Source organism: Nerophis lumbriciformis, linkage group LG34, assembly GCF_033978685.3.
Source record: "Nerophis lumbriciformis linkage group LG34, RoL_Nlum_v2.1, whole genome shotgun sequence".
Classification (NCBI taxonomy): Eukaryota; Metazoa; Chordata; class Actinopteri; order Syngnathiformes; family Syngnathidae; genus Nerophis; species Nerophis lumbriciformis.
The window spans coordinates 25,097,494-25,120,333 of record NC_084581.2 but is presented as its reverse complement, the minus strand read 5'-3'; the positions used below and the strand labels follow the sequence as shown (position 1 = coordinate 25,120,333).

At 38.2% G+C, this 22,840-nt stretch overlaps 3 protein-coding genes across 4 annotated transcripts in view; 2 read left to right on the top strand and 1 right to left on the bottom strand.

The window, feature by feature from the left end:
- LOC133575421 (gap junction Cx32.2 protein-like) overlaps positions 1-22,840 on the bottom strand; it is a 49,625-nt gene that overhangs the window by 20,201 nt on the left and 6,584 nt on the right. The gene's annotated exons all lie outside the window — the stretch shown is intronic.
- On the top strand, positions 3,899-10,751 carry LOC133576242 (gap junction Cx32.2 protein-like). The gene is made up of 2 exons (XM_061929330.2): positions 3,899-3,923; positions 9,815-10,751. Exon 2 carries the CDS (start codon positions 9,838-9,840, stop codon positions 10,552-10,554), a length of 717 nt encoding a protein of 238 aa, XP_061785314.1. The 5' UTR covers positions 3,899-3,923; positions 9,815-9,837; the 3' UTR covers positions 10,555-10,751.
- The window catches only part of cep85l (centrosomal protein 85, like), a 43,351-nt gene continuing 40,241 nt past the window's right edge, over positions 19,731-22,840 (top strand). For both annotated transcript variants that reach the window (XM_061928145.2, XM_061928142.2), the window contains exon 1: positions 19,731-19,800. In XM_061928145.2, the coding sequence (XP_061784129.2) occupies positions 19,743-19,800 (58 nt within the window). In that variant the 5' untranslated portion in view covers positions 19,731-19,742. The remainder of the gene's footprint in view (positions 19,801-22,840) is intronic.

Below are 22,840 nucleotides of genomic sequence, written 5' to 3'. Positions count from 1 at the left end.
TCAAACCCAAATCAATAAAACAAACACAAAACAGCGTCACTTAAACGCTTTGTACTTTCTATTCCTTTCAAAACTAAGCTTCAATACTGAGCGGTACCGAGTACCGGTACTTTTTAAGAGGTTTACCGAATATGATTCATTAGAATCGCGGTACTATACTAGTACCAGTATACTGTACATCCCTAATATGTATATACAAACCCCGTTTCCATATGAGTTGGAAAATTGTGTTAGATGTAAATATAAACGGAATGCAATGATTTGCAAATCCTTTTCAAGCCATATTCAATTGAATGCACTACAAAGACAACAAACTCATAAACTTTTTTTTTTTTTTTTGCGAATAATAATTAACTTAGAATTTCATGGCTGCAACACATGCCAAAGTATTTGGGAAAGGGCATGTTCACCACTGTGTTACATGGCCTTTTCTTTTAACAACACTCAATAAACGATTGGGAACTGAGGAAACTAATTGTTGAAGCTTTGAAAGTGGAATTCTTTCCCATTGTTGTTTTATGTAGAGCTTCAGTCATTCAACAGTCCGGGGTCTCCGCTGTCGTATTTTACGCTTCATAATGCGCCACACATTTTCGATGGGAGACAGGTCTGGACTGCAGGCAGGCCAGGAAAGGACCCGCACTCTTTTTTACGAAGCCACGCTGTTGTCACACGTGCTGAATGTGGCTTGGCATTGTCTTGCTGAAATAAGCAGGGGCGTCCATGAAAAAGACGGCGCTTAGATGGCAGCATATGTTGTTCCAAAACCTATATGTACCTTTCAGCATTAATGGTGCCTTCACAGATGTGTAAGTTACCCATGCCTTGGGCACTAATGCACCCCCATACCATCACAGATGCTGGCTTTTGAACGCTGCGTCGATAACAGTCTGGATGGTTCGCTTCCCCTTTGGTCCGGATGACACAATGTCGAATATTTCCAAAAACAATTTGTAATGTGGACTCGTCAGACCACAGAACACTTTTCCACTTTGCATCAGTTCATCTTAGATGATCTCGGGCCCAGAGAAGCCGGCGGCGTTTCTGGATGTTGTTGATAAATGGCTTTCGCTTTGCATAGTAGAGCTTTAACTTGCACTTACAGATGTAGCGACCAACTGTATTTAGTGACAGTGGTTTTCTGAAGTGTTCCTGAGCCCATGTGGTGATATCCTTTAGAGATTGATGTCGGTTTTTGATACAGTGCCGTCTGAGGGATCGAAGGTTACGGTCATTCAATGTTGGTTTCCGGCCATGCCGCTTACGTGGAGTGATTTCTCCAGATTCTCTGAACCTTTTGATGATATTATGGACCGTAGATGTTGAAATCCCTAAATTTCTTGCAATTGCACTTTGAGAAACATTGTTCTTTAACTGTTTGACTATTTGCTCAAGCAGTTGTGGACAAAGGGGTGTACCTCGCCCCATCCTTTCTTGTGAAAGACTGAGCATTTTTTGGGAAGCTGTTTTTATACCCAATCATGGCACCCACCTGTTCCCAATTAGCCTGCACACCTGTGGGATGTTCCAAATAAGTGTTTAATGAGCATTCCTCAACTTTATCAGTATTTATTGCCACCTTTCCCAACTTCTTTGTCACGTGTTGCTGGCATCAAATTCTAAAGTTAATGATTATTTGAAAAAAAAAAAATGTTTATCAGATTGAACATCAAATATGTTGTCTTTGTAGCATATTCAACTGAATATGGGTTGAAAATGATTTGCAAATCATTGTATTCCGTTTATATTTACATCTAACACAATTTCCCAACTCATATGGAAACGGGTTTGTATATATAAACTGTTTTTTTTCATTCATTATTAATATAAACTTGTCAGCTTTTTGTCATTTCATGATGCCTTTATCTCTATTTTTATATCTTAATAGAGGGAGGTATTTTTATTAAAAAAAACATTTTTTAAGTTATGTACATGTAGATGATGTATAGGGACAGACCCATTACGAGTTTGAGCAGAAATATATCGTAAAGGAATTAACTATACACAATAAAACATTAAAATGCTGCTGCTGTCACATATACTGTAATATTGTACATGGTAATTGTTATATATTGTATATATGTTATAGACATAATATAATATATCTGTATATATAATATACTGTACACATATCATGTATATATCCGTTTATATGTTCTATTTTATATCGCTATATTTAGTCTATTTATACCTGCATTGTCCTTTCCATCCTAACACTTTCCATCATTGTAACTGAGCTACTGTGTTGAACAATTTCCCTTGTGGATCATTAAAGTTTGTCTAAGTCTATTAACAAAATGTAGTTCGATTGAGTATTGATGTTATGTGAACACTGATACAGTTTGCAGTTAAATAAAGGACGAGTAAACATCCCACAAAACAAACTAAAGACTTTATAAACAAGTTGTGACAACGTTCACGACACATCGCCTCATTAACTCTCAGTCACAGCAGCTGATGAACGCTGTATTGAGAAAATGAAAGCAACATCAAATAGTTTTCTCTTTCGCTGTATACTTTTAGTGTGGGGACAAGTGCGTCTGTCTCCAATATTGTCCACACCTGTCTCCATCTAAACACAGCAGTGCGCTCTTAAACACACGGCGGGAAGCGAGGGAAAAATGACGTTAAACCAAGCGCTTGGCTCCGTTTCCTCCGAGGTGAAATCTCCTGAGCAAAGTCCGTTAGTCCGCCATGATTATCAAGTCAAACGATAAGTGATCGGGTTTTGGTAATTAACAAATTAGACGCATTCCTAACAGTTGAGAAATGTTATCGCAAATGATCATTATACCGTTTACCTTTACATCCCCCGTCCATTAACAAGTAAAAAGTCAAGGGCGGTCACGGCATGTTCTTGCCACCGATGTTGGTCAATTTTTTAGGGCATTATGGCAAATGACACGGCGGTCGTAACTTTTGCCGCAGTTGCCATGGTTCAAATTTGAGCCCTGTGCTTGTCAGGGGTGAGCTTGACATTGTTGGTGTGACCCCAGGATACAGAGACGAGAAGTGGTGTGCAGGCGAAATAATAATTTAATGACGAAAAATAAGGTAGCACCATCGTGGAAGAAGCAGAGGTCCATGGGTGAGTCAAAAGAAATTAGCGAATAAAAATCCAAACAGAAACCATGGTAGAGGCAAAAAAACTTTGAAGCATAGTTAAGTTAAAGTTAAAGTACCAATGATAGTCACACACACACTAGGTGTGGTGAAATTTGTCCTCTGCATTTGACCCATCCCCTTGTTCACCCCCTGGGAGGTGAGGGGAGCAGTAAGCAACAGCGGTGGCCACGCCCGGGAATCATTTTTGGTGATTTAGGCCCCCAATTCCAACCCTTGATGCTGAGTGCCAAGCAGGTAGGTAACGGGACCCATTTTTATAGTCTTTGGTATAACTCGGCCGGGGTTTGAACTCACGACCTACCGATCTCAGGGCGGACAAGAACACAGGTACAGTGTGCCGTGGTGCTGCGCTAAACAGAGTACAAGGACCAACAAAACCGGCTTAAAAAAACACCTGATAAGCAACTAGGGATAGGTGTGTCTCCTGATTGGAGACCGGTGAGGGAAACAGTGCTCAGGCAAAGGTAAAGTGGCTAAAAATGGAGACAAACAGAAAGTGTAATGAAAAATAAGAGCTACTACAATACCAAAACACAGGAAAACAAACACAAGTCCACTTCTACTGTAATTCCAAAGGAGTAAATGTTTCTCACGCATACTGAAATTGCGAGTTGTTTTTTCGTCAGCTGCTCCAGCAATTCTGCTATTACTCAGGAGTGACAATCGCATGTGAGAGAGTGTGAGTGGGTCGTGTACAACAAATGTGATGATTCTGCAAAGTGATGCCGCGTTATAAAAGAGAAGTGAAGCAATTTTAGACAGAGTGCAAGAAGAAGAAAGGAGGAACCATTGCTTAGGTAGGAATTCTCTCTTTTTTTTACTGTCAATAAAATAAACTTTGCTCTGAATTCAACAAAATCTCCCAACCAGAGAGAAATTAAAGTATTTACATTGCTGCGCTGTTAGATTGTGAGCTGACTGGCATGAAAATGACAAAGAAAAAAGAAACGAACAGTCGGTCAAGTTTTGCAAACTCCATTTTTTAAGTTTTTCCATTCTTTAAAAGGTATGCTGATTATTATTTTGGTGTAGAACTGTACTACATACTATTACTGTTGTTTTTCTAATAGTGCTAAAACATTATTTAGCAATCTAAGATTTGTCAACATATTCCACTAAAACGACAATAATACATATATTGTTCCATGAATATCACTCTGACAGTGTCCATCGTAAATGAGCATCTTGATTCAGTACTTTTACTGCTGCTGTGTTGTACAGATGTACCAAATGTTATAGTTTGTAAATATATTTGCAAACACTTTTTTATTTGTGATGAACCATTTCATAAATGTGTAACAATTTTAGATAAATACTGAATTTCTTAGTTCATTGTTAGTCTTGTTGTTGATGTATTTACAGTCTTGTTCACATAGAAAACCAGCAGATAGTCGTAGTCATTTTATTTCCGACCCAGGGGGATCCATATCACAGGAGAAAAAACATACAGCGATAAAACCCAAATAAAAGAAATCAAATAAATAAAAACTTGTATTAAAAAAATAAATAAAATAAAAGAGTAACAACATCAAATTAAAAGATAATACAGAAAGGACGTTGCTTTAGTTTTGTTTACAACTTTACACTGTTGGCCATTTTTGTTTATTATTTTTAACAGGTGGATGGTACCTGATCCGAGCCATTTTGCTTTCAATAGTTTTGTATCTAGGCATTATCTTCAATAACTTGATTTATTTCACTTATTTTAGTTAACATTTTTGTATTTATTCTTATTTTAATCATCACTTATTTACTGAAGTCTCAGTGCGTCATGGATTTTAAAGTACCATAGAATACCGTTGAGTACACTGAAATGTAAATACTCATTTAACTTTTTTAATGTTAAAATTATTTGAGAGTGAAGGAAGCATTTTAAGGAGGGGTGTCCCTATCCAATATTGATATCGAGCAAAAAAAAAAAAAAAAAAAGTATCGAGTGATATCGGCTTGCACTTAAATCTCCGATATTCAGTAAGCCCTCCAAGACAAGCAGTCTTTCAGCACTTTTACTTTTAAAAATATCCTTCAAAAAGCACACAAAGTTGGTCAATTCTTGTATTTTAGTGAAGTCCTTTATAAAAGGTAACATAGTTGGCTATAGGCTAGCAAGCAGCTACACAACAACTAAGCACACAACACCAACCTGGCTAAACATACATAATATACGAACGGACGGCGTTCGTATATTACTGGTTCAATCCCCACCTTCTACCATCCTAGTCACGTCCGTTGTGTCCTTGAGCAAGACACTTCACCCTTGCTCCTGATGGGCCTGGTTAGCGCCGTGCATGGCAGCTCCCGCCATCAGTGTGTGAATGTGTGAATGTGGAAAATAGTGTCAAAGTACTTTGAGTTTCTTTTAAAAAAAAAGGTAGAAAAGCGCCATACAAGTACGACCCATTTACCATTTACCATAATAAATGTCCTTAATTGAACAATATTGCAGTCAAAAACACATTTGTCAATATAAACAAGTGTGACTCGTTAAAGTTGCAAAATATTTACGCATACAAAGTCTCCAAGGCAGAACCATATTAGACAGTACCCAGTAACAAACGTGTCCGCATCCTTCAACTTACTGCATCATGAGCTTGACTTCATAAATGATTGTGACCACGAGGTGTCACAAAAAACAATTACTACTCTAGCTCTATTTAAAGACAGTATAAGTCTGTGTTAAGGTTAGTGTTTTTAATTTCTACTATATAACTACTTTTCTAACATGCTACACTACAAAATAGTAAAAGTATGTACGACGATTTGTGCTGATATTGTATCAGATTAATATCGGCATTGGTCCATTCTCAAGGCTCCAATATCGATGTCATATGGGAAGTTAAAAAGTTTTATTGGGACACCCTTAATTTTAAGTGGATTTTAATTTTAAGTGTTTATGGGGTGTGTATAAGCTGTGTGAAGGGTTCATAAAGTATTTAAATGCATATACAGTAAATTAAAAAAATACATAAAAAACTTAAAATAAATAGTGTACCTATTTTGCGAAAATCCACCTACCATGGGGTGTCTGGAACATAACCTCCTCAATTATTCTTTACTTATCCATTTTTATTTCATCTTTTTTGAATCACTTTTCCTCTTCTACCCATCATTATTGCACCAGCAATATTCTGCTAGTTGTTTTATAACAATCTATCCTAGTTTCAATTTACAGTATGTATTAATTTTTTTAAATTTTATTTACTCTTTATATAGACGGATCTATCTTTATGTTTAAGTTGTACCTTATTCAGCACTTTGGCTTTTTAATTGCACACATTCACATACTTTCCTATTTAAACGTGTTGAAACCTAAACGCAAGAAGTGAACAAAGTCTTTAATAACAAGATGTAAACAGCAATTGTTGTATGTGTCAACATGTTAAAAACCTTGGCGTAAACAAGAGGTGTCCAAAGTCATAAAATAAGTCATATTTTTGGTTCATTTAATAGTTCAAACACATTTACATTATTGCAATCACTTGATTGCAATAAAACATTGTCCTTTACAATTATAAAAGCTTTTTAAATAATCTACTACTCTGCTTGCATGTCAGCAGACTGGGGTAGTTCCTGCTGAAATCCTATGTATTGAAAGAATAGAGAATTGTTTTGAATCGGGAAAATATCGTTTTTGAATCGAGAATCGCGTTGAATCGAAACAAATCAATTTTGAATCGAATTGTGACCCCAAGAATCGATATTGAATTGAATCGTGGGACACCCAAAGATTCGCAGCCCTAATATATATATATATATATATATATATATATATGTCAGGAAAAAAGAGCAAAAACAAATAATTGAATGAAAAAAAAAGAAATTCTGATACTAATAAATTGTAATCATACCCTTTGCCACCTATAACACATTGTTTTATTGTCAAATATATATACACTGTAGCGTCTTTTTCTTAGCATTTTTTTAATATTTTTTTTTATTTTACAAAATATGTAGTGGCCCCGGCATTTTTTAAATTTCAGTGTGGTGGAAAAAGTGGAAATCAGTTTGGACATCCTGGTGTAAACAAACACAATAATACACACAACTCGCTCAATCTTTGGCTCTATAATAATGTTTTAAAAAGTTGAATAGATACATAAAATGTACTTTTTTACTCCACCAGCTTTCTTTTGGGCATTTATGTATATATCCTTCTCAGACTTGGAGCCACAAGTAACCTGTTTGCTCTTTTATCCCACATTTTTATGTTTTTATTGCAGCCAGGGGGCCATTTGCGGCTCGCAGCTCATTTTTTAACAGCCCGTGGTGCATTTTAAAAATACTATAAACAATTTTAAAATACCATTTTTTATAGTATTTTTAAAATAAATACATACAATAAACCTGTTTGCTCTTTTATCCCACATTTTTATGTTTTTATTGCAGCCAGGGGGCCATTTGCGGCTCGCAGCTCATTTTTTAACAGCCCGTGGTGCATTTTAAAAATACTTTAAACAATTTTAAGTAGGGCTTACTTTCTAACTATGGGACAACATCCATCCATCTTCTACCGCTTATTCCCTTTGGGGTCGCGGGGGGTGCTGGAGCCTATCTCAGCTACAATCGGGCGGAAGGCGGGGTACACCCTGGACAAGTCGCCACCTCATCGCAGGGCCAACACAGATAGACAGACAACATTCACACACTAGGGACCATTTAGTGTTGCCAATCAACTTATCCCCAGGTGCATGTCTTTGGAGGTGGGAGGAAGCCGGAGTACCCGGAGGGAACCCACGCAGTCACGGGGAGAACTTGCAAACTCCACACAGAAAGATCCCGAGGCCGGGATTGAACTCACGACTACTCAGGACCTTCGTATTGTGAGGCAGACGCACTAACCCCTCTTCCACCATGCTGCCTATGGGACAACACTAACCCAATATATATACCCACCTGGCACTCCCCATGATGGTCACTGGGTGTAACACAGTGCAGACAAAACAAAGCTCAATACATAACATAACCCAACACTGCTTGGGAGTGACAAGTAAGTATCCAATCACAGTCACGTTTAACGAAGGCTACCTAGGTGGGCTACTGTCAACAACTTGTGATGTGAGTGGCTATCACAACTGTCTATCAACTGAATGTCCTCCGTTAGTTTACACTACAAAGCCGCCACTGGAGCCTAATATGTCATGAAGAGAATATGATGAATATGTTCATATGTTCATATGTATTTATGGAAGGTATATTAAAAAGAAAATAAACTTTTATTATTTTTATGATCATGATTTATGTTAGGCCTTGCTGGCCCTGACGACACACCACTGATCAGTGATCAGCGATCAGAAAAAGTGTGTTTCTGTTAGGGTTGTCCAAATACCAATATGTTGGTACCGGTACCAAAATGTGTTTTGATACTTTTCGATACTTTTCTAAATAAAGGGCACCACAAAAAATTGCAATATTTGCTTTATTTTTACAAAAAATCTTATGGTGTATTAAACATATGTTTCTTATTGCAATTTTGTCCTTAAATAAAATAGTGAACATACCAGACATCTTGTCTTTTATTAGTAAGCAAGTATACAAAGGCTCCTAATTAGTCTGCTGACGTATGCAGTAACATATTGTGTCATTTCTCATTCTATTATTTTGTCAAAATTATAAGGGACAAGCTGTAAAAATGTGTTATTAATCTACTTGTTCATTTACTGTTAATATCTGCTTATTTTCTGTTTTAACATGTTCTATCTACACTTTTGTTCAAATGTAATAAATGTTGTTTGGATACTTTACATTAGTTTTGGATGATACCACAAATTTAGGTATCGATCCGATACCAAGTAGTTATAGGATCAATGCATTGGTCATATTCAAAGTCCTCATGTGTCAAAGGGACATATTTCCTGAGTTTATAAACATAATATACATTTTTTTTTATAAGTAAAAAATATTTTGTGACGATAAAAAATATCGATGTAATCATAGTAGTATCTACTAAATACGCTGTTGTACTTGATATCACTACAGAGGATGTCAGGTGTAGATCCACCAATGGCGTTTGTTTACATTGTGACGCCGATACGGTGTGTAGTGAAACATGTTTAGCTATTCCTCGTCCTGCAGGGATGATACTTGTAAGAAACGTAATTTATTTGTCGTCATGGAGGCGTGGATTAGGGATTTAGAAGTAGCTAAACACTGCCGACTGCGAAAGAATGTTAGCTGCTAGCTAGCTAGCCATGTCTTAAAGCACCTCTTCCTAAGGGCGTTTCAGTGTTATACCTTTATCTTTAGTTTTTAAGCCAAAATGCGTCCGTTCTTCCTTTTCTGTCTACACACTGTGTCTGCTTGTAAGTACTCTGTGATTGTGCGCTGCCGAACATGCTCCTCTGCTTGTAAAACCAGCAATGTCATGACGTGACGACGCGGCGTCATGCCCGTTAAAAAAAATATATATATATATATATGGAAAAATGGGTACTTTTCAAACTGAGTACAATACCGTTTTTGATTCATTAGTACCGCGATACTATACTAGTACCGGTATACCGTACAACCCTAATTTCTGTATAGTATTTCTCCAGCCAAGGTGACATAAATGATGATATTTTGAGGGGTATTTATTGAAGTCGGACTAAGCACAACATCACTGAAGGCCCAGGTGGGAGACACACGGGCCACTGATGGTACGTATGTTTGTCTTGTCATGAAGTTCATTTTGTTTTCACCCTCAATCTAGACCTGTGAGAGCCGGCCACCATCATGGGAGAGTGGTCCATGCTATCTGAGATGTTGGACAAGGTCCAGTTGCACTCAACTGTCCTAGGCAAGGTCTGGATGAGCGTTCTTTTCATCTTCAGAATCTTCATCCTGGCAGCTGGCGTGGATCAAATATGGGGAGATGAACAAGCAAACATGGACTGCAACACCAATAGCCCAGGCTGCAAGAATGCTTGCTACGATGCGTCCTTCCCCATCTCTCACACACGCTTCTGGGTCCTTCAGATTCTCATCGTCTCAACGCCTACTTTGATCTATTTGGGCCACGTCCTGCTGGTTATTCGCCAAGAGAACAAGCTCAGGAGACGCTTGGAGCTAAAGTGTGACCGAAATGGGTTGATCAAATCCCCCAAATACTCTGACGAACATGGGAAGGTGCGTCTCAAAGGCTCCCTGTTGGTCAGCTACATGATGCAACTCCTGGTCAAGGTCCTGCTTGAAGTCGCCTTCATCGTGGGTCAGTACTTCATCTACGACTTCATATTCATGCCTGATAGTATAACCTTTCAAGGCGGCAGCTGCCAAACACCCACAAACTGTTTCATCAGTCGTCCGACAGAAAAAAGTGTGTTTATCGTTTTTATGTTGGCGATGGCAGTCCTCTCTGTGATCCTGAACATTGTTGAAATGTTGTACCTGATGATATCTAAAATAGGAGCGAGGAAAAGAAGGAGATCTGCTTTACTTCTGAACCAGTAGATAATAAATAGAATACTAAAAATAAAACAAACGATTCAAAGACTGTTTATCAGATAAGGCAGGGGTGTCCAAAGTTCGGCCAGGGGGCCATTTGCAGCCCGCAGCTCATTTTTGAACGGCCCGTGGCACATTTTAAAAATACTATAAACAATTTTAAAATACAATTTTTTATAGTATTTTTAAAATAAATAAATACAATAAACCTGTTTGCTCTTTTATCCCACATTTTTATGTTTTTATTGCAGCCAGGGGGCCATTTGCGGCTTGCAGCTCATTTTTTAACAGCCTGTGGTGCATTTTAAAAATACTTTAAACAATTTTAAAATACCATTTTTTATAGTATTTTTTTAAATGAATAAATACAATAAACCTGTTTACTCTTTTATCCCACTTTTTTGTGTTTTGTTAGCGGCAAGGGGGCCAATTGCGGCCCGCAGCTCATTTTTTAACGGCCCGTGGCGCATTTTAAAAATACTTTCAACAATTTTAAAATACAATATTTTATAGTATTTTTAAAATATATAAATACAATAAACCTGTTTGCTCTTTTATCCCACATTTTTATGTTTTTATCGCGGCCAGGAGGCCATTTGCGGCTCGCAGCTCATTTTTTAACAGCCCGTGGTGCATTTAAAAAATACTTTAAACAATTTTAAAATACCATTTTTTATAGTATTTTTTGAATAAATAAATACAATAAACCTGTTTGCTCTTTTATCCCATGTTTTATGTTTTTGTTGTGGTCCAAAGCAAATTTTTAACGGCCCGTGGCACATTTAAAAAATACTACAAACAATTTTAAAATAAACATTTTTATAGTATTTTTTAAAATAAATAAATACAATAAACCTGTTTGCTTTTTTATCCCCACTTTTTTTATGTTTTTATAGCGGCCAGGGGGCCATTTGCGGCCCGCAGCTCATTTTTTAACGGCCCGTGGAGCATTTTAAAAATACTTTCAACAATTTTGAAATACAATATTTTATAGTATTTTTTAAATAAATAAATACAATAAACCTGTTTGCTCTTTTATCCCACTTTTTTATGTTTATATTGCGGCCAGGGGGCCATTTGCGGCCTGCAGCTAATTTTTTAACTGCCTGTGGCACATTTTAAAAATACTATAAACAATTTTAAAATACTATTTTCTTATAGTATGTTTAAAATAAATAAATACAATAAACCTGTTTGCTCTTTTATCCCATGTTTTATGTTTTTATTGCGGCCCAAAGCAAATTTTTAACGACCTGTGGCACATTTAAAAAATACTATAAACGATTTTAAAATACAATTTTTTATAGTATTTTTAAAAATAAATAAATACAATAAACCTGTTTGCTCTTTTATCCCACTTTTTTATGTTTTTATAGCGGCCAGGGGGCCAATTGCGGCCCGCAGCTCATTTTTTAACGGCCCGTTGCGCATTTAAAAAATACTTTCAACAATTTAAAAATACAATTTTTTATAGTATTTTTAAAATAAATAAATATAATAAACCTGTTTGCTCTTTTATCCCACTTTTTTGTGTTTTCATAGCGGCCAGGGGGCCATTTGCGGCCCGCAGCTCATTTTTTAACGGCCCGTGGCGCATTTTAAAAATACTACAAACAGTTTTAAAATACAGTTTTTTATAGTATGTTTAAAATAAATAAATACAATAGCCTGTTTGCTCTTTTATCCCACTTGTTTATGTTTTTATCGCGGCCATGGGGCCATTTGCGGCCCAAAGCTAATTTTTTTAACGGCCCGTGGCACATTTTAAAAATACCTTAAACAATTTTAAAATACTATTTTTATATAGTATTTTTAAAATGTGCCACGGGCCGTTCAAAAATAATAATAAACTGCGGCCCGCAAATGGCCACAATAAAAACATAAAAAAGTGGGATAAAAGAGCAAACAAGTGAAATGTAATTTAAAAAAAAGTTGCAGTATTAAAACCAATAACAGGCTGTCATGAATAATGAATCAAAACGAATGTTGTTAGGAATGACTTCTTATCAAAAAATGATATTTTTAAATATTTTAGGGGGGAAATATTGCATATTTTGTGTGCTTGTGAGTTTTCTTTGACAAAAACGGCATTAAACAAACAAAAATATAAGTAGATAAAAACCTTTAATCGATGTATGGATCTAAGGACGTAAGTGTTGAAAGTCAAAAAGTATGACTATGTAACACTTTTATGGTTGGGGCCCTTCTGAATCCCCAACAGTTTTAGTTTTTTGTTTTTTTTAACTGTCATTGCTCAAAAAAAGATAATGAATTGTTGTTATGAATTGTTGACCCATTTAAGGCTCCAATTACCTCACATCAAATATAACACAATGACATTTGGGGAAATATATAATAACATATGACTTATTTTTAACATGTTTATGATTGAGACCCAACCGGGTTCTCGGGACCCAAGTTGAGGGGAGCCCGAAAGGTTAAAAAGATGTATATATTGTATTGGTTTTAAAAAAAAAAGCAAAATATCAAAATGGCCCCCACATGTTGTGCGGCCCTCATTAGAAAAAGTTTGAACACCCCTAAGATAAGGTTACAAAATTTGCTCTTTTTTTAAAAGTTGGTGTTGAAAATGCTATAAGTGTGTATTTGAAAACAGTATAAAACGTTAAAAGTTGAATGCCACTGAGATTGTAATATTTGGAATACAACCAACATCTTGCTGGAGAAAAAGCCACCAAATGATTGACAAAGACGATACTTCAGTTCAGCAAGTAACAAAAGAGATTTGATTAGTGATTTGATTGGTGCAAATAAAAGGTTAACTCTGGACATGTGTTTTTCTTAGTCTTTTACTTTTTGTTGGGGTTTTTTCAATATATGTTACATATCACCTTCTTGCAATCACCGTCTTGTTCTCTTCTGTGCAATGATGCTACACTTTGGTCGTTTATGGAGCCAAAACACTGCTGCTAAGAGTTGGTACCAAAAAAACATTGACATTGTAGAAAAAGTTGTATTTGCACTGAAACAAGTTTTGCCAACAAATAAATACAAACGTTGAAAAAATATATTTTTTATGGATATTTTGTTGTATCATGATATGTTTTCAATGTCAATCTTCATATTTTTGTACACTGTTTTCACAGGGGTTTACTTTCAATGTTTCCTTTTTCCTTTTTCACGGTTTTGCTTTTCTCAGTTACGGTTTCAAATAATTGGTAGTGGTTTGACATGGAGGGGCGGGTGCCTGTGGGCGGAGCTTACAACAAGTTTACCCAAAAGCTTTTTTACTATACTTTTACTATACTTGGGTTTGCAGGTAAAACACCGTAGAAGAAAACAAACAACACGTTTACTTGACCCACTTCCTGGGAAACTTATTAAGGAGCTGTTTGTAATATTAGGACCATCAGTGCTAAATATTATAATCTTATCACTTTCCTCTGGCACTGTTCCCCTAGCATTCAAAAAAGCGGTTTTTCATCCTCTGCTCAAAAGATCTAACCTCGATCCTGACCTCATGGTAAACTACCGACCCACCTTCCTTTTATGTCGAAAATCCTTCAAAAAATTGTTGCACAGCAGCTATATGAACACTTAGCATCTAACAATCTCTGTGAACCCTTTCAGTCCGATTTCAGGGCAAATCACTCTACGGCAGCGTTTCTCAAAGTGTGGGGTGCGCCCCACTGGTGGGGAATAGAGACATGACAGGTGGGGCGCGAGGAACGGGAGGAAATTTCACTTAAAAAAAATTTTTTTTTTTTATATTCTTACATTTCTTTTTTACTATGCTTTCATTTTCTATACACACTGTAAATCACTTTGTGATTCTGTCTGTAAAATCCGCTATATAAATAAATGTAAATTACTTATTTTTCCTGTAGGCTTTAAATTTCTCGGTTGGAGCGAAAGTTTGACAGACATGGCAACATGGGGGCGGGGCTAAGCAGAACAAACTTACGCGCGGATGGGTAGCATGCTAATGTGAGGACAACAATTACACAAAATGGATAAATTTGTGACTCGCACCTCAAAAGTCTTCGAGCCAGCGCCTGCAGAGAAACAACAATCTGACGGGCCTAATCAACCGAAAAGCCAACCGAAAAGAAAATATGATGAAAGGTATCTTGCTATTGGATTCACGGCAGCGGTGGTGGGGGCAGAGGAGAGACCCCTGTGTGTTCTGTGTCTAAAACCGCTAGCAGCAGACAGCATGAGACCCAACAAATGAAAGAGACACCTCGAGACCACACACCCCAATCACGTCAATAAGCCACTTGATTTCTTTCAAAGAAAACTGGCAGAGTAGCGTCAACAGGAGAAGCGCATGGTAAAAGCTACATCAGTAAACAGTAACGCTCAAATGGCTTCATATAGAGTTGCATACAGAATTGCACAATGCAAAAAACCACACAATTGCTGAGCAGCTCATTCTCCCCGCTGCAATAGACATGGTGTCAATCATGCTTGACGAGACAAGCGCAGCAAAATTAAAAGCTGTCCCACTGTCAAACGTCACAGTTGCGAGACGTATATGCGACATTGCAAGTGACCTTGAAGAACAACTCGTAGACAAATTAAAAGAAAGTCGTTTTGCTTTACAAGTGGACGAAGCAACTGACAGCAATAAAGACTGCCTGTTCATCGCATACGTCCGCTTTGTGAATGGCGAGTCACTGTGCGAGGACTTGCTGTTTTGCAAATACATCAAAAATAGAGCCACTGCTGATGAGCTGTTCAATATAATGGACCGTTTCCTCAAAGAACACAATATTAAATGGGAAAACTGTGTGGGCTTTTGCTCTGATGGCGCAATGACCATGGCAGGGTCAAGAAACGGGCTGCAGGCTCTAATAAAGAGGGTTGCGCCAAATGGTAAATGGTCAATGGTAAATGGGTCGTACTTGTATAGCGCTTTTCTACCTTTTTAAGGAACTCAAAGCGCTTTGACACTATTTTCCACATTCACCCATTCACACACACACATTCACACATTCACACACTGATGAAATGCGCACTGGACACACTGTGTCATTCACCGGGAAGCACTCGCGTCAAGGCAGCTCAGCCCCGAACTCAATGAGGTTTTAACAGATGTTGTGAGCGCGGTAAATTTGATCAAAACACGACCACTGAAAGCGCGACTGTTCTCTGCACTGTGTGAGGAAATGGGAGCTGATCATACAGTCGTGCTGTTTCACAGTGACGCAAGGTGGCTCTCCCGGGGCAAAGTCTTTGAGCTCAGGGCGGAGATTCTGATCTTTTTGGAGGAGGAGCGCATGCATGATGCTGCAAGCAAGTTCAGTGATGAACAATTTCTGTTGAAGCTGGCCTACCTCAGCGATATGTTTGGCAAGCTGAATGAGTTAAATCTTCAGCTCCAAGGCAAGGATAAGCACATACCCCAACTGGCAGACAAAATCACTGCGTTCTCCCGAAAGCTCGAGCTCGACCAACAAAATATTGATGCCTTTGAGAACCTGGGTGAGGTTGCTGAAAAAACCGAATCTGGTGCCACCACAGTGATCCCCTGCATCAAGCAACACATCTCCTGCCTGAGAGAAATGTTTCACAAATACTTCCCCATCAACAGTGCTCAGTACAACTGGGTTATGGATCCATTCAATGCAGCAGGTTGGTATTTTGACATTTTTATTGAATATTATACTCATATATTATACATGCATTTTATCTGTGTTGTATGCTACTTACTAACTAGAATGTTAGTCCAGATTATTATGTCCAGATGATTGTTGTCAAACAGATTTATTTGCATTTATTATGTAATGAAAAATAAAGTAAGCCTATTAATTTATAATCTATCTGCAGCACCTGCTGATTTCATGTCTGCTGAGGAGGACCAGTTTATTGAACTGACATCTGACTCCATCCTGAGGCTGAGGTTCACCACTCTTTCTCAATTCTGGTTTGGAGTGGAGAATGAGTATGCACTCATCGGGCAGAGAGCTGTGTCCATTCTTCTCCCCTTTGCCACATCTTATCTGTGTGAGATAGGCTTTTCAGCTGTTGCTTCACTCAAAACAAAGTACAGGTCTCAGCTGAACATTGAGCATGACTTAAGTGTGGCAGTGTCAAGCCTGCAACCCCGATTTGAAAAGCTGTGCAGTGCAAAGCAGGCTCATTGTAGCCACTAATGCTGGAGTACTGTAAAACTCATGTTCACTTGCCCTGTCTTGCCAAATGCATAGCTCCTCCTTTTTTTGTTGCAAAGATTGCAAAGTGGCACTTTTTTGATTTATTATTGAACTTGATTCAAATTATAACACTTTTGTTTTATTTATTATTGAACTTGATGCAAGTTGTTTGATTTATTATTGAACTTAATGCAAGTTATACCACAGCTGCAGAGTTATTTTATTTATTATTGAACTTGATGTTATTTTATGTTATTGAGTTTGAATGTATACAACTTGATGTTCAATACATTTGAAAATGTTAAGCTTGGCATTAGCGTTCTGTTGGGGCGATGGGGGCAGGTGGGGCTTGAAAACTCCCCCTTGTCCAAAGTGGGGGATGACAAAAAAAGTTTGAGAACCACTGCTCTACGGAGACAGCCCTCGCGAAAGTGACTAATGATCTATTGCTAACTATGGGTGTTGATGCGTCATCCATGTTGCTGCTACTCGATCTTAGCGCTGCTTTCGATACCGTCAATCATAACATTGTATTAAGAATGTATCAAAACACGTATTGGTATGTCAGACTTAGCCTTTTCTTGGTTTAACTCCTATCTTACTGACAGGATGCAGTGCGTCTCCCATAACAATGTGACCTTGAAGTATGTTATGGTAAGGTGTGGAGTTCCCCAGGGTTCGGTTCTTGGCCCTGCATTCTTCAGCATCTACATGCTGCTGCTAGGTGACATCATACGCAAATACGGTGTTAGCTTTCACTGTTTTGCTGATGACACCCAACTCTACATGCCCCTAAAGCTGACCAACACGCCGGATTGTAGTCAGCTGTAGGCGTGTCTAAATCAAATTAAACAATGGATGTCCAGCATCTTTTTGCAACTTAACACTAAGAAAATGTAAATGCTGATTATATTTCCTGCTAGACACCGACACCATTGGCGTTGTTAGGCCTATTTTAGGGGGGCTCAAGCCCCCCTAAAATATTCTTAAGCCCCCCTAAATAATTTGGTGTTATATATATATATATTTTTTTACAAATACATATTCATTATAAAGTGGCCCGAATATGAGTTTAAATAAATAATCATATAACCTGTTATTATTCACTCAGTTTCCCGTCACTTCGTAGCGTAAGGTAGAGAGCCCCTTTAGTGCGTCGGTATCCAATCCATTCCACTTGTTCATATAGAAAATGCCCACATCACTCAAATTCCAGTCCGCATTTTCTCTGCGACCTTGCTTGCGGTCCTGCAGGTGTACGAAGCACATTATCTTCCTTTACAATGAGTGAAGCTGCACGAAACCTTGTGTGTGCAATTGTAAATAATTTAGTTTTTAAGTTTTGTGTTTCTTGTAGAATCTATATAAAGTAATGTACATTAGCCTATTGTTAAAATAATGAAAAAAACATCATTAAATATATTTGTTTTATTGTATTGTTACATTAATAGCTGTTGTAATATTATAGGATGGCTTGTTAAACATTTCATAGGATTTTCACAGGGAGGAAAAACCAAGACATTTAATATAAAATGTAAAATGAATAAATACATAAAAAGAAAAAGAAAAAAAATGGTTAAAAGCCATCGTCCCGGGGAGCATTTCATTTCGTCCCGTGCATTTAAAAAAAAATAATAATAATAACAATGAATAATTTCTAAGTCTTTGTTAGCCGTTTGTGAAGTTTTGTGCTTGTGCGTAACGTTTGCTCGCATCCTGTGCATCTCCTGGGGGCTAAGCCCCCCCTGTCCTTAAAAGCTAGTGACGCCCCAGACCGACACCTATTTCTTTTGACATTTGACGACAAAACAATTACACAAAGTGACTCGGCAAAGAATCTCGGTTTATATCTTCGACCCAACTCTCTCGTTTGCGTCACACATTAAGAGTGTTACTAAAACAGCCTTCTTTCATCTCCATAATATCGCTAAAATTCGTCCCATTTTGTCCACCAGCGACGCTGAGATCATTATTCATGCGTTCGTTACGTCTCGTCTCGATTACTGTAACATATTATTTCCGGGTCTCCCTATGTCTAGCATTAAAAGATTACAGTTGGTACGAAATGTGGCTGCTAGACTTTTGACAAGAACAAGAAAGTTTGATCATATTACGCCTATACTGTATATACTTTATATACATATATACCTATATATATATACCTATACTGGCTCACCTGCACTGACTTCCTGTGCACTTAAGATGCGACTTTAAGGTTTTACTCCTTACGTATAAAATACTACACGGTCTAACTCCATCCTATCTTGCTGATTGTATTGTACCATATGTCCCGGCCAGAAATCTGCGTTCCAAGAACTCCGGCTTGTTAGTGATTCCCAGACCCCCAAAAAAGTCTGCAGGCTTTAGAACATTTTTTATTCGGGCTCCAGTACTCTGGAATGCGCTACCGGTAACTGTTAGAGATGCTACCTCAGTAGAAGCATTTAAGTCCCATCTGAAAACTCATTTGTATACTCTAGCCTTTAAATAGACCCCCCTTTTAGACCAGTTGATCTGCTGTCTCTCTTTTCTGCTACGCCCCCCTCTCCTGTGTGGAGAGGTTATAAGGTGACCACTGATTAGCCTCCACGGATGACACTTTAGCTGTTCTAAGTCGGTACTCAGGTTGGACCACTCCTCTTTGCATCGGTTGGTGACAACTCTGCGCTGCTGACTTGTCTGCATTCAAGATGATCCCTTGCTGGTCTCCAAATGGACTGGACTTTCACATGAAGTCATGACCCGGGGTGACCACTCCTTATGCATCAGTCGGTAAAGTCTCTGCACCCCGACTTGTCTACATGCTAGAGGTTCCCCTGCTGGCCCTACAATGGACTGGACTCTCACTGTTATGATCCGCTGCTAGGATCATAGTCTGTTTACGTTTTCTAGTCACTTGTGTTTTCAGCACTTCTTGATTTTGTTTGTTTCAGTTGCCATTACAGCAGATTGCACTCACCTGCCTCTGGTTAGTGTTCGGGACGCTCACCTGTTGTCTGGGCACTAATCAGAGGGCTCTTTAGTCTATGCCCTGGTCTCACTTGGTCTGGCTTCCTACTGTGACGACCGGGTCGCATGGTGATGCGGGGTTTTGTTCTCCCAGGATGCAACAGACTTCGGACACAGCATGCAGGTAGGAAAAAACGATTTATTTTTAAAATAAATCAGACGGGAACATAGAAAAACGTGCTCATAGCGCGGAAGGCAAAAACTAAAGGGGCTAGCGTGGGAGCTAGCAAGTAAAAGAGCCTAGCGTGGAAGCTAGCAAGTACAGAGCAGGAAACAAAAGTCGTCATCTGTTGCAAAAAGCAAATTAGGAAGCCAAACAATGTGATAGTTTTCTTAGGCCGCTTCCTGAATTCAATCGCTTCCTAATCCATCCTTTGAATGTATTACTCAATGTCAATCAATCAATCAATGTTTATTTATATAGCCCTAAATCACAAGTGTCTCAAAGGGCTGCACAAGCCACAACGACATCGTCGGTACAGAGCCCACATAAGGGCAAGGAAAAACTCACCCCAGTGGGACGTCGATGTGAATGACTATGAGAAACCTTGGAGAGGACCGCATATGTGGGTGACCCCTCCTCTCTGTCCCAGTAATTTTGGCGTTGACCCAGTCCTGATTTTAACATTTCCTGTCCAGATTTTTGTTTTAGGCTTCTTGTGAACCTTCCAGTTGTCTCTTTTTCAAATTTTTTCTGATGTGCTTTTTTCTTGTGTAGAAAGTCCTGTCTTTGTCTCAGCATGATTAACATGGGATTTCTTATAATTCATTGCATTTTTTGACTTGTTCTATTTCGTCCTTTGGGTGTACAAGTAACTGTCTTGTTTTTGTGTGAGGATTAACTGTTTCCCATTCACGGGGCGGTATAGCTCGGTTGGTAGAGTGGGCGTGCCAGCAACTTGAGGGTTGCCGGTTCAATCCCCGCTTCCGCCATCCTAGTCACTGCCGTTGTGTCCTTGGGCAAGACACTTTACCCACCTGCTCCCAGTGCCACCCACACTGGTTTAAATGTAACTTAGATATTGGGTTTCACTATGTAAAAGCGCTTTGAGTCAATGGAGAAAAGCGCTATATAAATATAATTCACTTCACTGCAGACTCACCTTGTGGAAAATATCAAAATGTGACACACGCAGAATCTCACAGACCACCTCGACATCATAAGACTGGAAATATCAAATTCACATATGAAGAGGAAATGAACTGGACCATAACTTGGTCCAGTTCATAACAATGACATGAAAATCCACCGCAAAGATGACGGCAGTCAAAACATTACTGTTCACCGAAAACCAAAGTGGTTACATCCCAGCAGGACGACACATACAGTACACACAGGAAAGAGAAACCTGTGAATATACCGTATTTTTCGGACTATAAGGCGCACTTAAAATACTTTCATTTTCTCAAAACTCGACAGTGCGCCTTATAACCCAGTGAGCCTAATGTACGGAATAATTTTGGTTGTGCTTACCAACCTCGAAGCTATTTTATTTGGAACATGGTGAAATGATAAGTGTGACCAGTAGACGGTAGTCACAAATGAGAGATACGTGCAGACTGCAATATGATGGCAGTCACACATAAGAGATAGGTGTAGACTGCAATATGACTCAAGTAAACAACACCAACATGTTATAAGTTCCATTGAAAATATAGAACATTACACACGGACCTCAAAAGTCTATCAAAATGTTTTAGTACGACTTTGGTAAGCTATGAAGCCGCACCGCTTGATGGATTGTAATGTGCTTCAACATACGAGTTTTATTATGGTGGGTATATAAAGTAAGTTTTGTTTCGCAATATTATGCAAAAGCAACTTTTCTTACCTTCTGGTACCTGCTGATCTGTATTTGGTATCTGCATAAGTCCTAAAAATTTGCTTTTGTAGACCGTGACGATAACCATAGTCGATAATATTTTATAATATATTTTATAATGATTCATTTTGAAAATCATATTAAAATTGTTTACACAAAGGCTTGGCAGTTTTATTTTGCATTTTGTTTCTTCAATGTGCTCAAAATTAACTGAACTGTGACCTTAAAACATAGCAAACAGTGATTATGGGGAACCATTTTGCCCGTTACTAGAACGAAACAAGTCTTTATCAGTGAAAACATGCCAAAAACCACATAACCATGAACTGAATAGAACTGTAAAGTTAAAGCATGCAAGGGCCATTCTGATATTTTATTTTGTAAAGAAAAAAGCATATATACAATCCAATATTTAAGAAAAAAACGATTGTGTTAGCTTTTTGTTATAAGTAACGAAGCGCAATTTTATCACAAAACCCAAAACCAGTGAAGTTGGCATGTTGTGTAATTCGTAAATAAAAACAGAATGCAATGATTTGCAAATCCTTTTCGACTTATATTCAATACAGTAGATTGCAAAGACAATATATTTAATGTAAATAAAACATGTTGCTCCAAAACCTGTATGTACCTTTCAGCATTAATGGTGCTTTCACAGATGTGTAAGTTACCCATGCCTTGGGCACTAATACACCCCCATACTATCACAGATGCTGGCTTTTGAACTTTGCGCCTACAACAGTCCGGGTGGTTCTTTTCCTCTTTGTTCCGCAGGACACGACGTCCACAGTTTCCAAAAACAATTTGAAATGTGGACTCGTCAGACCACAGAACACTTTACCACTTTGCATCAGTCCATCCAAGATGAGCTCGGACCCAGCGAACATTTTTACTCTTGTATTTTGGTTTGACTTTATTTCGACAATATGCCGCGTGCCAACCAAACTTGAGCTGCTAGCCAGAAAAGACCCCCTGGCCACACTGTGGATGCTGTATCATTCCCATGCTGGAGGGATTATGACTTGTCCTTGGAAGGCCTTGGTGACCACGTGTGGAACTGGAAGAGAAGGCCAGAGACTAGCAAATTTGGGCCTCTCTACTGACACTTTTTGAGATTATCATCACACTTCAACATCTCTGTCATGTACAAACCCCATTTCCATATGAGTTGGGAAATTGTGTTAGATGTAAATATAAACGGAATACAATGATTTGCAAATCATTTTCAACCCATATTCAGTTGAATATGTTACATAGACAACATATTTGGTGTTCAAACTGATAAAAAAAAAAAAAAATTGTGCAAATAATAATTAACTTTAGAATTTGATGCCAGCAACA

Excerpts from the sequence above, each read along its gene's own strand:
- LOC133576242 (XM_061929330.2), top strand. The coding sequence starts at position 9,838 with ATGGGAGAGTGGTCCATGCTATCTGAGATGTTGGACAAGGTCCAGTTG.